The sequence below is a fragment of the Cyanistes caeruleus genome, chromosome 36, assembly GCF_971803275.1.
Source record: "Cyanistes caeruleus chromosome 36, bCyaCae1.hap1.1, whole genome shotgun sequence".
NCBI lineage: Eukaryota > Metazoa > Chordata > Aves > Passeriformes > Paridae > Cyanistes > Cyanistes caeruleus.
Window position 1 is genome coordinate 1,348,067 of NC_141737.1, and position 16,427 is coordinate 1,364,493.

Sequence of the window (16,427 nt, forward strand, 5' to 3'; positions counted from 1 at the left end):
CCCCCTCCCCAATTCCTGCACCCCCTCCCCAATTCCAGCCCCCCTCCCCAATTCCTGCACCCCCTCCCCAATTCCAGCACCCCCTCCCCAATTCCTGCACCCCCTCCCCAATTCCGGCCCCCTCCCCAATTCCTGCCCCCTCCCCAATTCCGGCCCCCTCCCCAATTCCGGCCCCCTCCCCAATTCCTGCCCCCTCCCCAATTCCAGCCCCCTCCCCAATTCCGGGCCCCCTCCCCAATTCCAGCCCCCTCCCCAATTCCAGCCCCCTCCCCAATTCCTGCACCCCCTCCCCAATTCCGGGCCCCCTCCCCAATTCCTGCCCCCTCCCCAATTCCAGCCCCCTCCCCAATTCCAGCCCCCTCCCCAATTCCTGCACCCCCTCCCCAATTCCGGGCCCCCTCCCCAATTCCTGCCCCCTCCCCAATTCCGGCCCCCTCCCCAATTCCAGCCCCCTCCCCAATTCCTGCCCCTCTCCGCTCTGTCCCTGCCCGGCCGCCGTCGCGGCCGCTCCCAGAACCAGAACCGGGTCCTAGAGCCGGAACCGGAGCCGGAGCCTTTCCCTCCCTCCCGGCCCGGCCGCGGCGCCCCCCGGGCCCGACCCCCTCCCCAATTCCCCGGGGGGGCTGCGGCGATGCGGCCGCGCCCCCCTCCCCTCCCCCACCATGTCCCGCCGCCGCGCCCCCTCCCCCCGCGCCGCCGCCCCCTCCCCCGCGCCCCCGCTCTCGTCCAGCTGGCCCCTGCTGGGACCCCCCCGCCGCAGCGTCTGGTACATCTACAGGTACGGGGAGACCCCCCCGGGACCCCCCCGGGACCGGGAGCCGACCCCCGCCCATCCCCCACCCCCCGCTCGCAGCGGGATCTCCGGCACCGGCATTGTGGGGAGGGGTTGTGGGGAGAGACCCCCCCGCCCCCACCCGTGTCACTCTCGGGACCCCCACGGGACCCCCCCGGGACCGGGACCCCCTCCCCCGGGACCCCCCCCGTGTCACCGGGACCCCCCCGGGACCGGGACCGGGACCCCGGGACCGGGACCACCCCCCCCGGGACCCTCCCGGGACCGGGACCACCCCCCGGGACCCCCCCCAATGTCACCGGGACCCCCCCGGTACCGGGACCACCCCCCGGTACCGGGACCCCCTCCCCCGGGACCCTCCGGGACCCCCCCCCCATCCATCCCTGTCCCATGTGGGGAGGGGTCGTGGGGAGAGACCCCCCCACCCCCCCCGTGTCACTCTCGGGACCCCCCCGGGACCCCCCCAATGTCACCGGGAGCCCCCGGTACCGGGACCACCCCCCCGGGACCCCCCCCGTGTCACCGGGACCCCCCCGGGACCGGGACCGGGACCCCGGGACCGGGACCACCCCCCCCGGGACCCTCCCGGGACCGGGACCACCCCCCGGGACCCCCCCCGTGTCACCGGGACCCCCCCGGGACCGGGACCCCCTCCCCCGGGACCCTCCGGGACCTCCCCGGTACCGGGACCACCCCCCCGGGACCCCCCCCGTGTCACCGGGACCCCCCCGGTACCGGGACCCCCCCCCAGCCCATCCCCCCCTGTCCCCAGCAGGGTCCCGGTGTCACCCCAAATGTCCCCGGGACCCCTCCCCATGTCCCCCCCTCCCCCAGGACCCCCCAATGTCCCCAAATGTCACCCCCAGACCCCCAATGTCCCCAGATGTCCCCTCCAGACCCCCCAGTGTCCCCAAATGCCCCCCCCAGGACCCCAAATGTCACCCCCAGACCCCCCAATGTCCCCAAATGTCCCCTCCAGGACCCCAAATGTCACCCCCAGGACCCCAAATGTCACCCCCAGACCCCCCAGACCCCAAATGTCACCCCCAGACCCCCCAGGACCCCAAATGTCACCCCCAGGACCCCAAATGTCACCCCCAGACCCCAAATGTTCCCCCAGACCCCCCAGACCCCAAATGTCACCTCCAGGACCCCCAATGTCCCCAAATGTCACCCCCAGACCCCAGATGTCACCCCCAGGACCCCAAATGTCCCCTCCAGGACCACAAATGTTGCCCCCAGACCCCCCAATGTCCCCTCGTGTTCCCCCAGACCCCCCAGTGTCCCCAAATGTCCCCCCCAGGACCCCAAATGTCACCCCCAGACCCCCCAGTGTCCCCCTGGGTGTCCCCATTGTGTCACCCCCCCAAATGTCCCCCCCAGGACCCCCCAATGTCCCCAAATGTCCCCTCCAGGACCCCAAATGTCACCCCCAGACCCCCAATGTCCCCTCGTGTCCTCCCAGATCCCCCCAATGTCCCCAAATGTCACCCCCAGACCCCCCAATGTCCCCAAATGTCACCCCCAGACCCCAAATGTCACCCCCAGGATCCCCCCAATGTCCCCAAATGTCCCCTCGTGTCCCCCCAGGACCCCAAATGTCCCCCCCCAGGACCCCCCCAATGTCCCCAAATGTCCCCCCCAGTGTCCCCTCGTGTCCCTTTGTCGCTGTTTGTCCCCTGGGGTGGCACGGGGGGGGTGGGGGAGGGGACAGGGGGTGGGGGAGGGGACACGGGTGTGGGGGGAGGGGCTGGCAGGGGACGCGGCGGCCACGTGACCTCACGGGCCATCGATGTCCCCACCTTGTGTCACCCGGGTGTCCCCAAATCTGCCTCAAATGTCCCCAAATCTGCCCCAATGTCCCCAAATCCACCTCAACATCCCCATCTCTGCCATGTCCCCCAATGTCCCCAATATCCCCCCAATGTCCCCAATGTCCCCAATGTCCCCAATGTCCCCGATGTCCCCAATGTCCCCCCAATGTCCCCATTGTCCCCAATGTCCCCCGATGTCCCCAATGTCCCCAATCCCCCCAATGTCCCCAATGTCCCCATTGTCCCTGGTGTCCCCAATGTCCCCCAATGTCCCCAATGTCCCAAATCCCCCCAATGTCCCCAATGTCCCCGATGTCCCAAATGTCCCCAATGCCCCCAATGTCCCCCCAATGTCCCCAATGTCCCCGGTGTCCCCCCAATGTCCCCTCAATGCCCCCAATGTCCCCCCAATGTCCCCGGTGTCCCCAATGTCCCCAATGTCCCCAATGTCCCCCCAATGTCCCCACTGTCCCCAATGTCCCCAATGTCCCCAATGTCCCCAATCCCCCCAATGTCCCCAATGTCCCCAATGTCCCCTCAATGTCCCCACTGTCCCCAATGTCCCCAATGTCCCCAATGTCCCCAATGTCCCCGGTGTCCCCAATCCCCCCAATGTCCCCAATGTCCCCAATGTCCCCTCAATGTCCCCACTGTCCCCAATGTCCCCAATGTCCCCAATGTCCCCTCAATGTCCCCACTGTCCCCAATGTCCCCAATGTCCCCGATGTCCCCAATGTCCCCAATGTCCCCAATGTCCCCGGTGTCCCCCCAATGTCCCCACTGTCCCCAATGTCCCCAATGTCCCCAATGTCCCCGATCCCCCCAATGTCCCCAATGTCCCCAATGTCCCCTCAATGTCCCCACTGTCCCCAATGTCCCCAATGTCCCCGATGTCCCCAATGTCCCCGATGTCCCCAATGTCCCCAATGTCCCCAATGTCCCCTCAATGTCCCCAATGTCCCCAATGTTCCCCCGATGTCCCCAGTGATTACATCATCAAGGAGAAGACGGTGCTGCTGCAGAAGAAGGACAGCGAGGGCTTCGGCTTCGTCCTGCGGGGGGCCAAGGGTGAGGGGACATCGGGGACATTGGGGACATTGGGGACACTGAGGGGACATTGGGGACACCGGGGGGACATTGGGGACATCGGGGACATTGGGGACATTGGGGACACCGGGGGGACATTGGGGACATCGGGGACATTGGGGACATTGGGGACAGCGAGGGCTTCGGCTTCGTGCTGCGGGGGGCCAAGGGTGAGGGGACACTGAGGGGACATTGGGGACATTGGGGACACTGAGGGGACATCGGGGACATTGGGGGGACACTGAGGGGACATTGGGGACATTGGGGACATTGGGGACATTGGGGACACCGGGGGGACATTGGGGACACTGGGGACATCGGGGGGACATCGGGGACATTGGGGACAGCGAGGGCTTCGGCTTCGTGCTGCGGGGGGCCAAGGGTGAGGGGACACTGAGGGGACATCGGGGGACACTGGGGGGACATTGGGGGGGATTGGGGGGACTGAGGACATTGGGGACATTGGGGGGGATTGGGGACAATGGGGACATTGGGGACACTGGGGACAGCGAGGGCTTCGGCTTCGTGCTGCGGGGGGCCAAGGGTGAGGGGACACTGAGGGGACATCGGGGGACACTGGGGGGACATTGGGGGGGATTGGGGGGACTGAGGACATTGGGGACATTGGGGGGGATTGGGGACAATGGGGACATTGGGGACACTGGGGACAGCGAGGGCTTCGGCTTCGTCCTGCGGGGGGCCAAGGGTGAGGGGACACTGAGGGGACACTGAGGGGACACTGAGGGGACACTGGGGACATCGGGGACCTTGGGGGGACATTGGGGACATTGGGGACACTGGGGATGTCAGGGGGATTGGGGACACTGGGGGGGATTGGGGTCATTGGGGACATCTGGGGACACTGGGGGGACATCGGGGACACTGGGGACATTGGGGACATCAAGGGGACATTGGGGACATTGGGGAAATCTGGGGACACTGGGGACAGCGAGGGCTTCAGCTTCGTGCTGCGGGGGGCCAAGGGTGAGGGGACACTGGGGACACTGAGGGGACATTGGGGACATTGGGGACATCGGGGGGACCTTGGGGAGACACTGGGGACATTGGGGACATCGGGGGATTGGGGACATTGGGGGGACATTGGGGGGACATCAGGGGGACATTGGGGACATCAGGGGGACATCGAGGGGACATTGGGGACAATGCGGGTGATTGGGGACCTTGGGGACATTTGGGACAGGGGGGACATTGGGAGAGTGGGGGGACCTTGGAGACTTTGGGGACATTTGGGGACATTGGGGACACTTTGAGAACCTTCCTTGGGGACATTTCAGGACACTTGGGGGGACTTTGGGGACACTTGGGGACACTTGGGGGGTGCTGGAGGGTCCCTGGGTGGCCCCAGAGGAATTTTGGGAATTTTTGGGGAGAATTTTGGGAATTTTATTGAAATTTTTGGGGGGAAATTTTGGGTTTTTTGGGGAGGATTTGGGGAATTTTATTGAAATTTTTTGGGGGAAATTTTGGGAATTTTTGGGGAGAATTTTGGGAATTTTATTGAAATTTTTAGGGCGAATTTTGGGAATTTTTGGAGAGAATTTTGGGAATTTTATTGAAAATTTTTGGGGAAATTTTGGGAATTTTGGGGGTGGATTTGGGGAATTTTATTGAGATTTTTTTAGGGGAAATTTTGGGTTTTTGGGGGAGAACTTTGGGAATTTTATGGAAATTTTTGGGGGGAATTTTGGGAATTTTTGGGGAGAATTTTGGGAATTTTATTGAGATTTTTTAGGGGAAATTTTGGGGATTTGGGGGAGAATTTTGAGAATTTTATTTAAATTTTTTGGGGAAATTTTGGGAATTTTGGGGTTGGATTTGGGGAATTTTATTGAAATTTTTAGGGGAAATTTTGGGGATTTGGGGGAGAATTTATTTTGGGATTTTGGGATTTTTTGAAGGGATTTTGGGATTATTTTAATTTTTTGGGGGGGAAACATTTTGGGAGCTTTTATTTTAAATTTCAACATTAATTTTCATTTAATTTCTCATTTTTCGGGGGCGATTTTTAAAATTTTTTTAAAAATTTTTTTTAAAATTTTTTTTAAAATTTTTTTTAAATTTTTTTTTAAATAATTTTTTAATATTTTTTAACATTTTTTAAATTTTTTTTTTAAAATTTGGGAATTTTTTGGGGTTGGGATTTGGGGATTATTTTAATTTTTTGGGAACATTTTCGGGGCGATTCGGGCTTTTATTTTAAATTTCAATATTAATTTTCATTACTTATATTAATGAAATATTAACTCTAATTAATTAAAATGTTAATTTTAACCTGCATTTATATTATATTATATTATATTATATTACATTATATTATATTATATTATATTATATTATATTATATTATATTATATTATATTATATTATATTATATTTTTATTAATTTTAATTCTTATTATTTATTTTTCAAAAGTAGAACATTTTAATTAATTAAAAATATTAATTTTTCATTTTTCGGGGGTAATTTTTAAAATTTTTTTTTAATTTTTTTTTTTTTTTTAATTTTTAAATTTTCTTAAAAAATTTTCTTTTTAAATCAGGGAATTTTGGGGTGGGATTTGGGGATTATTTTAATTTTTTGGGAACATTTTGGGGTCTTTAATTTTATATTTCAATATTAATTTTCATTTAAATTTTCATTTTTCAGGGGCAGTTTTGAAAGTTTTTTTTAAAACTTTTTTATAATTTTTTTTTAAATTTGGGAATTTTTGGGGGTGGGATTTGGGGATTTTTTGGGTTGGGATTTGGGGATTATTTTAATTTTTTGGGAACATTTTGGGATGTTTAATTTTAAATTTCAATATTAATTTTCACTTAATTTCTCATTTTTCGGGGACAATTTTTAAATTTTTTTTAAAATTTTTTTAAAAATTATTTTAAATTTTTTTAAAAAAACCGTGAATTTTTGGGGTGGAATTTTGGGATTATTTTATTTTTTTGGGAACATTTTGGGATCTTTAATTTTAAATTTCAATATTATTTTTCATTTAATTTCTCATTATTCAGGGATAATTTTTTTTTTAATTTTTTAAATTTTTTTAAAATTTTTTTTTAAATTTGGGAATTTTTTGGGGGTGGGATTTGGGGATTTTTTGGGTTGGGATTTGGGGATTATTTTAATTTTTTGGGAACATTTTGGGAGCTTTAATTTTAAATTTCATTATTAATTTTCATTTAATTTCTCATTTTTCAGGGGCAATTTTTTTGATTTTTTTTTTAATTTTTTTTAAATTTTTTTTAAATTTTTTTTTAAAAATCCGGGAATTTTTTGGGGTGTGATTTGGTTAAAATTTTTTTAAAATTTTTATTTAAAAATTGGGAATGTTTTGGGATGGGATTTTGGGATTATTTTATTTTTTTGGGGGAACATTTTGGGCGCTTTTATTTTAAATTTCAACATTAATTTTCATTTAATTTCTCATTTTTCGGGGGCGATTTTTTGATTTTTTTTTTTAATTTTTTTTAAAAATCCGGGAATTTTTTGGGGTGGGATTTGGGGATTATTTTAATTTTTTGGGAACATTTTGGGAGCTTTAATTTTAAATTTCATTATTAATTTTCATTTAATTTCTCATTTTTCGGGGGCAATTTTTTTGATTTTTTTTTTTAATTTTTTTTAAAAACCCGGGAATTTTTGGGGTGTGATTTGGGGATTATTTTATTTTTTGGGGGGAACATTTTGGGAGCTTTAATTTTAAATTTCAATATTAATTTTCATTTAATTTCTCTTTTTTTGGGGACAATTTTTAAAATTTTTTTTTTTAATTTTTTTAAAAATTTTTTTAAAAATCTGGGAATTTTGGGTTGGGATTTGGGGATTATTTTAATTTTTTGGGAACATTTTGGGAGCTTTAATTTTAAATTTCACAATTAATTTTCATTTAATTTCTCATTTTTCCGGGACAATTTTTAAAATTTTTTTAAAATTTTTTTTAAAATTATTTTAAATTTTTTTTAAAAACCCGGGAATTTTTTGGGTGGAATTTTGGGATTATTTTATTATTTTGGGGAACATTTTGGGAGCTTTAATTTCAAATTTCAACATTAATTTTCATTTAATTTCTCATTTTTCGGGGACAATTTTTAAAATTTTTTTTTGAAAATTTTTTTTAATTTTTTTTAAAATTTTTTTTTAAATTTGTGAATTTTTTTGGGTGGGATTTGGGTGTTTTTGGGGGGTCTCTGACGCCCCCTCCCCCCACAGCGCAGACCCCCATCGAGGAGTTCACCCCCACCCCGGCATTCCCCGCCCTGCAGTACCTGGAGTCCGTGGATGAGGGGGGCGTGGCCTGGAGGGCGGGACTGCGCATGGGCGACTTCCTGATCGAGGTGAGGCCACGCCCACAGCTGGGGACACCTGGGGACACACCTGGGGACAGCTGGGGACAGCTGGGGACACCTGGGGACAGCTGGGGACACACCTGGGGACACCTGGGGCACACCTGGGGACAACCAGGGACACACCTGGGGACAGCCAGGGACACACCTGGGACACCTGAACACACCTGGACACAGCTGGGGACACCTGGGGACACCTGGAGACAGCTGGGGACACCTGGGGACAGCTGGACACACCTGGGGACACCTGGGGACAACCAGGGACACACCTGGGGACAGCCAGGGATACACCTGGGATACCTGAACACACCTGGACACAGCTGGACACACCTGGGGACACCTGGAGACAGCTGGGGACAGCTGGACACACCTGGGGACAACTGGGGACACACCTGGACACACCTGGGACACACCTGAGGACAACTGGCGACAGCTGGGGTCACACCTGGACACACCTGGGACACCTGGGGACACCTGGGGACAGCTGGGGACATGGGGACACACCTGGGACACAGCTGGGGACAGCTGGGGACACACCTGGGCACTCCCAAACCTCCCCCCGGGACCCTCTGGACACACCTGGGGACACCGGGAGGCTCCTGGACACACCTGGACACACCTGGACACACCTGGGGGCACCCACGGGACCCCCCTCGTGTGTGTGAGTGCACACAGGTGTGCTCAGGTGCGTGTAAACACCTGCACAGGTGTGCAGGTGTGTAACTCCAGATGTGCACAGGTGTGTAACTCCAGGTGTGCAGGTGTGTAAATCCAGGTGTGCCAGGTGTGCACAGGTGTGTAACTCCAGGTGTGCTCAGGTGTGTAACTCCAGGTGTGCAGGTGTGTAACTCCAGATGTGCACAGGTGTGTAACTCCAGGTGTGCACAGGTGTGTAACTCCAGATGTGCAGGTGTGTAACTCCAGATGTGCACAGGTGTGTAACTCCAGCTGTGCACAGGTGTGTAACTCCAGATGTGCACAGGTGTGTAACTCCAGATGTGCCAGGTGTGTAACTCCAGGTGTGCACAGGTGTGTAACTCCAGGTGTGCCAGGTGTGCACAGGTGTGTAACTCCAGGTGTGCCAGGTGTGTAACTCCAGGTGTGCACAGGTGTGTAACTCCAGATGTGCACAGGTGTGTAACTCCAGGTGTGCACAGGTGTGTAACTCCAGATGTGCACAGGTGTGTAACTCCAGGTGTGCACAGGTGTGTAACTCCAGATGTGCACAGGTGTGTAACTCCAGGTGTGCAGGTGTGTAACTCCAGGTGTGCCAGGTGTGTAACTCCAGATGTGCACAGGTGTGTAACTCCAGGTGTGCAGGTGTGTAACTCCAGGTGTGCCAGGTGTGTAACTCCAGGTGTGCACAGGTGTGTAACTCCAGATGTGCACAGGTGTGTAACTCCAGGTGTGCAGGTGTGTAACTCCAGGTGTGCAGGTGTGTAACTCCAGGTGTGCCAGGTGTGTAACTCCAGGTGTGCAGGTGTGTAACTCCAGGTGTGCCAGGTGTGTAACTCCAGGTGTGCAGGTGTGTAACTCCAGGTGTGCACAGGTGTGTAACTCCAGGTGTGCCAGGTGTGTAACTCCAGGTGTGCAGGTGTGTAACTCCAGGTGTGCACAGGTGTGTAACTCCAGGTGTGCCAGGTGTGTAACTCCAGGTGTGCAGGTGTGTAACTCCAGATGTGCACAGGTGTGTAACTCCAGGTGTGCAGGTGTGTCACTCCAGGTGTGCCAGGTGTGCACAGGTGTGTAACTCCAGGTGTGCAGGTGTGTAACTCCAGGTGTGCAGGTGTGTAACTCCAGGTGCGCACAGGTGTGTAACTCCAGTTGTGCACAGGTGTGTAACTCCAGATGTGCTCAGGTGTGTAACTCCAGATGTGCACAGGTGTGTAACTCCAGATGTGCTCAGGTGTGTAACTCCAGATGTGCTCAGGTGTGTAACTCCAGATGTGCACAGGTGTGTAACTCCAGGTGTGCACAGGTGTGTAACTCCAGGAGTGCCAGGTGTGCCCAGGTGTGTAACTCCAGATGTGCACAGGTGTGTTCAGGTGTGCCAGGTGTGTAACTCCAGGTGTGCAGGTGTGTAACTCCAGGTGTGCACAGGTGTGTAACTCCAGGTGTGCAGGTGTGTAACTCCAGATGTGCACAGGTGTGTAACTCCAGGTGTGCCCAGGTGTGTAACTCCAGGTGTGCACAGGTGTGTAACTCCAGGTGTGCCAGGTGTGCCCAGGTGTGTAACTCCAGGTGTGCACAGGTGTGTAACTCCAGGTGTGCCAGGTGTGTAACTCCAGGTGTGCACAGGTGTGTAACTCCAGGTGTGCACAGGTGTGTAACTCCAGGTGTGCAGGTGTGTAACTCCAGGTGTGCAGGTGTGTAACTCCAGGAGTGCCAGGTGTGCCCAGGTGTGTAACTCCAGATGTGCACAGGTGTGTTCAGGTGTGCCAGGTGTGTAACTCCAGGTGTGCAGGTGTGTAACTCCAGGTGTGCACAGGTGTGTAACTCCAGGTGTGCAGGTGTGTAACTCCAGATGTGCACAGGTGTGTAACTCCAGGTGTGCCCAGGTGTGTAACTCCAGGTGTGCACAGGTGTGTAACTCCAGGTGTGCCAGGTGTGCCCAGGTGTGTAACTCCAGGTGTGCACAGGTGTGTAACTCCAGGTGTGCACAGGTGCGTAACTCCAGGTGTGCAGGTGTGTAACTCCAGGTGTGCACAGGTGTGTAACTCCAGGTGTGCCAGGTGTGTAACTCCAGGTGTGCAGGTGTGTAACTCCAGATGTGCACAGGTGTGTAACTCCAGGTGTGCAGGTGTGTAACTCCAGGTGTGCACAGGTGTGTAACTCCAGTTGTGCACAGGTGTGTAACTCCAGATGTGCTCAGGTGTGTAACTCCAGGTGTGCACAGGTGTGTAACTCCAGATGTGCTCAGGTGTGTAACTCCAGATGTGCTCAGGTGTGTAACTCCAGATGTGCACAGGTGTGTAACTCCAGGTGTGCACAGGTGTGTAACTCCAGGAGTGCCAGGTGTGCCCAGGTGTGTAACTCCAGGTGTGCACAGGTGTGTAACTCCAGGTGTGCCCAGGTGTGTAACTCCAGGTGTGCACAGGTGTGTAACTCCAGATGTGCCAGGTGTGTAACTCCAGGTGTGCACAGGTGTGTAACTCCAGGTGTGCCAGGTGTGTAACTCCAGGTGTGCACAGGTGTGTAACTCCAGGTGTGCACAGGTGTGTAACTCCAGGTGTGCAGGTGTGTAACTCCAGGTGTGCAGGTGTGTAACTCCAGATGTGCACAGGTGTGTAACTCCAGATGTGCCAGGTGTGTAACTCCAGATGTGCAGGTGTGTAGCTCCAGGTGTGCAGGTGTGTAACTCCAGGTGTGCCATGTGTGTAACTCCAGATGTGCCAGGTGTGTAACTCCAGGTGTGCCAGGTGTGCACAGGTGTGTAACTCCAGGTGTGCCAGGTGTGCACAGGTGTGTAACTCCAGGTGTGCCAGGTGTGTAACTCCAGGTGTGCACAGGTGTGTAACTCCAGGTGTGCCAGGTGTGCACAGGTGTGTAACTCCAGGTGTGCACAGGTGTGTAACTCCAGGTGTGCCAGGTGTGCACAGGTGTGTAACTCCAGGTGTGCACAGGTGTGTTCAGGTGTGCACAGGTGTGTAACTCCAGGTGTGCCAGGTGTCTGTGGATGTGTAACCACAGCTGCAGGTGTGCACAGGTGTGCTCAGGTGTGCTCAGGTGTGTGTGATCACCTGTCCAGGTGTGCTCAGGTGTGTTCAGGTGTGCCCAGGTGTGTAACTCCAGGTGTGTAGTTTCACATTCAGGCATGTCCAGGTGTGCTCAGGTGTGTGTGTGATCACCTGCACGGGTGTGCTCAGGTGTGTCCAGGTGTGCTCAGGTGTGCTCAGGTGTGTGTGATCACCTGTCCAGGTGTGCTCAGGTGTGTGTGATCACCTGTCCAGGTGTGCGCAGGTGTGTGTAAACACCCGCACAGGTGTGCTCAGGTGTGTGTGATGACCTGCACGGGTGTGCTCAGGTGTGCTCAGGTGTGTGTGATGACCTGCACAGGTGAGCTCAGGTGTGCTCAGGTGTGCTCAGGTGTGTGTGATGACCTGCACGGGTGTGCTCAGGTGTGCTCAGGTGTGCTCAGGTGTGTCCAGGTGTGCTCAGGTGTGTCCAGGTGTGTCCAGATGTGCTCAGGTGTGTGTGATGACCTGCACGGGTGTGCTCAGGTGTGCTCAGGTGTGTGTGATCACCTGTCCAGCTGTGTCTGGGTGTGTCCCCTGTGCTCTGTCCCAGGTCCCTGGTGTGACACCTGTGATGTCACACCTGTGATGTCACACCCCTGTGATGTCACACACCTGTGAGGTCACACACCCGTAATGTCACACACCTGTGATGTCACACACCTGTGATGTCACACCTGTGATGTCACACACCTGTCACACCTGTGTGATGTCACACACCTGTCACACCTGTGATGTCACACCTGTCACACCTTTGATGTCACACCTCTGATGTCACACCTGTCACACCTGTCACACCTGTCACACCTGTGATGTCTCACCTGTGATGTCTCACCTGTGATGTCTCACCTGTCTCACCTGCCCAGGTGAACGGTCAGAACGTGGTGAAGGTGGGGCACCGGCAGGTGGTGAACATGATCCTGTGTGTGTCACACACCTGTCACACCTGTGATGTCTCACCTGTCACACCTGTCTGTCCAGGTGAACGGTCAGAACGTGGTGAAGGTGGGGCACCGGCAGGTGGTGAACATGATCCGGCAGGGCGGGAACAGCCTCGTGCTCAAGGTGGTGATGGTGACGCGACACCCGGAACCCCCCGAGGGACCCCGGCGCAGGGGTGAGGACACCTGGGGACACCTGGGGACACCTGGGGACACACCTGGGGCAGCTGGGGACAGCCAGGGACAGCTGGGGACAGCTGGGGACACCTGAGGACAGCTGGGGACATCTGGGGACACCTGGGGACACACCTGGGGACACACCTGGGGACACACCTGGGGACACCTGGGGCAGCTGGGGACACCTGGGGACAGCTGGGGACAGCTGGGGACACCTGGGGACACACCTGGGACACACCTGGGGACACCTGGGGCAGCTGGGGACACCTGGGGACACCTGAGGACACCTGGGGACAGCTGGGGACAGCTGGGGACACACCTGGGGACAGCTGGGGACACCTGGGGACACCTGGAGTGTTCCTGGGGGACACCAGGGGACAGCTGGGGACACACCTGGGGACACCTGGAGACACCTGGGGACACCTGGGGACACACCTGGCCACACCTGGGGGTGTCTGAGGGTGTCTGGGGACACCTGGGGACACCTGGGGACACCTGGGGACACCTGGGGACACCTGGAGTGTTCCTGGGGGACACCAGGGGACAGCTGGGGACACACCTGGGGACACCTGGAGACACCTGGGGACACCTGGGGACACCCCTGGCCACACCTGGGGGTGTCTGAGGGTGTCTGGGGACACCTGGGGACACCTGGGGACACACCTGGGGACACCTGGAGACACCTGGGGACACCTGGGGACACACCTGGCCACACCTGGGGGTGTCTGAGGGTGTCTGGGGACACCTGGGGACACCTGGGGACACACCTGGGGACACCTGGGGTGTTCCTGGGGGGGCTCAGGTACCTGGCAGGGGGGGTTGGACACCTGAGGAGGGGTCTCAGGTAAATGGGGAGGGGTCCTGGACACCTTGGGGGGGTCTCAGGTAATTTGAGGAGGGGTCTCAGGACTCTCAGTTAATTCTGGGGTATCTCAGGTAATTTGGGGAGGGGTCCCGGTGGTCTCAGTTAATTTGGGGAGGGTCTCAGGTAATTTGGGGAGGGGTCCCGAGGCTCTCAGTTAATTTGGGGAGGGGTCCCGGTGGTCTCAGTTAATTGTGGGAGGGTCTCAGTTAATTTGGGGAGGGGTCCCGGTGGTCTCAGTTAATTGTGGGAGGGTCTCAGTTAATTTGGGGAGGGGTCCCGAGGCTCTCAGTTAATTTGGGGAGGGTCTCAGTTAATTTGAGGAGGGGTCCTGCTGCTCTCAGGCAATTCTGAGGACTCTCAGTTAATTTGGGGAGGGGTCCTGGGGCTCTCAGTTAATTATGGGGGTCTCAGTTAATTCGGGGAGGGGTCTCAGGACTCTCAGTTAATTCGGGGAGGGGTCTCGGTGGTCTCAGTTAATTTGGGGAGGGGTCCTGGGGCTCTCAGTTAATTCTGGGGGTCTCAGTTAATTTGGGGAGGGGTCTCAGGACTCTCAGGCAATTCTGGGGGGTCTCGGTAAATTTGAGGAGGGGTCCCGGCGGTCTCGGTTACTTCTGGGGGGGTCTCAGTTAATTTGGGGAGGGGTCCCGGGGGTCTCAGTTAATTCAGGGAGGGGTCCCGGTTAATTTGGGGAGGGGTCCTGGGGGTCTCACTTAATTCAGGGAGGGGTCCCGGGGGTCTCGGTAAATTTGGGGGCCTCTCAGGTAATTTGGGGAGGGGTCCCAGGACTCTCAGTTAATTCGGGGAGGGGTCCCAGCGGTCTCAGTTAATTGTGGGGGTGTCTCAGTTAATTTGGGGAGGGGTCTCAGGACTCTCAGTTAATTTGGGGAGGGGTCCCGGGGGTCACGGTTAATTTGGGGAGGGGTCCTGGTTAATTTGGGGAGGGGTCTCAGTTAATTCTGGGGGCTCTCAGTTAATTCGGGGAGGGGTCCCGGGGGTCGCGGTTAATTTGGGGAGGGGTCTCAGGACTCTCAGTTAATTTGGGGAGGGGTCGCGGTTAATTCTGGGGGTCGCGGTTAATTTGGGGAGGGGTCCCGGAGGTCGCGGTTAATTTGGGGAGGGGTCTCAGTTAATTCTGGGAGCTCTCAGTTAATTTGGGGAGGGGTCTCAGTTAATTTGGGGAGGGGTCTCAGTTAATTCCGGGGGTCTCAGTTAATTTGGGGAGGGGTCTCAGGACTCTCAGTTAATTCGGGGAGGGGTCCCGGGGGTCGCGGTTAATTTGGGGAGGGGTCTCAGGACTCTCAGTTAATTTGGGGAGGGGTCGCGGTTAATTCTGGGGGTCGCGGTTAATTTGGGGAGGGGTCCCGGAGGTCGCGGTTAATTTGGGGAGGGGTCTCAGTTAATTCTGGGAGCTCTCAGTTAATTTGGGGAGGGGTCTCAGTTAATTTGGGGAGGGGTCTCAGTTAATTCCGGGGGTCTCAGTTAATTTGGGGAGGGGTCTCAGGACTCTCAGTTAATTCGGGGAGGGGTCCCGGGGGTCGCGGTTAATTTGGGGAGGGGTCCCGGGGGTCGCGGTTAATTTGGGGAGGGGTCTCAGTTAATTCCGGGGGTCTCAGTTAATTTGGGGAGGGGTCCCAGCGGTCTCGGTTAATTCGGGGAGGGGTCTCAGTTAATTCTGGGGGTCTCAGTTAATTTGGGGAGGGGTCCCAGTTAATTTGGGGAGGGGTCTCAGGACCCTCAGTTAATTCGGGGAGGGGTCCCGGGGGTCGCGGTTAATTCGGGGAGGGGTCTCAGTTAATTCCGGGGGTCTCAGTTAATTTGGGGAGGGGTCTCAGGACCCTCAGTTAATTTGGGGAGGGGTCCCGGGGTCTGACGCCCCCTCCCCCCGCAGCCGCCCCCCCCCAGCCGCGGCGCCTCCCCGCCCCCGCCATCTCCCTGCGCTCCAAGTCCATGACGTCAGAGCTGGAGGAGATGGGTGAGGGGCGGGGGTCCCGGGGGTCCCGGGGGGGGGTCTGGGGGGTCCCGGGGGGGGGTCTGGGGGGTTTTGGGGGGTCCCGGGGGGGGTCTGGGGGGTTTTGGGGGTCCCGGGGAGTCCCGGAGGGGGGGGGTCTGGGGGGTTTTGGGGGGGATTTGGGGGGTCCTGAGGGGGTTTGGGGGGAGATTTTGGGGGGTTCCAGAAGGGTTTGGGGGGGATTTTGGGAGGTCCTGAGGGGTCCTGGGGGGCATTTTGGGGGGTCCCGGGGGGTCCTGGGGGGGTTTTGGGGGGTCCCGGGGGGATTTGGGGGGTCCTCAGGGGGTTTTGGGGGGGATTTTGGGGGGTTCCAGGAGGGTTTGGGGGGTCCTGGGGGGGTCTGAGGGGTCCTGGGAGGGTTTTGGGGGGTCCCGGGGGGGTTTGGGAGGGATTTGGGGGGTCTGGGGGGTCCTTAGGGGGGTTTTTGGGGGGGTCCCTGGAAGTTTTGGGGGGTCCTGGGGGGGTCTTGGGGGTTTTGGGGGCGATTTGAGGAGGTTTTGGGGGGTCCTGGGGGGGTTTGGGGGTCCCGGGGGGATTTTGGGGTCCCAGAGGAATTTGGGGAGGATTTTGGGGGGTCTCGAGGAGATTTGGGGGGGTCCTGGGGAGGATTTTGGGGGTCCCAGGAGGATTTTGGGGTCACTGAGGAATTT

The 16,427-nt window shown here is 55.3% G+C and overlaps 1 protein-coding gene across 1 annotated transcript in view; it reads left to right on the top strand.

The window, feature by feature from the left end:
* Positions 1-16,427, top strand: part of SHANK1 (SH3 and multiple ankyrin repeat domains 1) — a 102,530-nt gene that overhangs the window by 67,377 nt on the left and 18,726 nt on the right. Inside the window, exons 15-18 of the mRNA XM_086871550.1 lie at positions 3,593-3,675; positions 7,919-8,043; positions 12,768-12,903; positions 15,658-15,741. Coding sequence (XP_086727676.1) covers positions 3,593-3,675; positions 7,919-8,043; positions 12,768-12,903; positions 15,658-15,741 — 428 coding nt within the window. The remainder of the gene's footprint in view (positions 1-3,592; positions 3,676-7,918; positions 8,044-12,767; positions 12,904-15,657; positions 15,742-16,427) is intronic.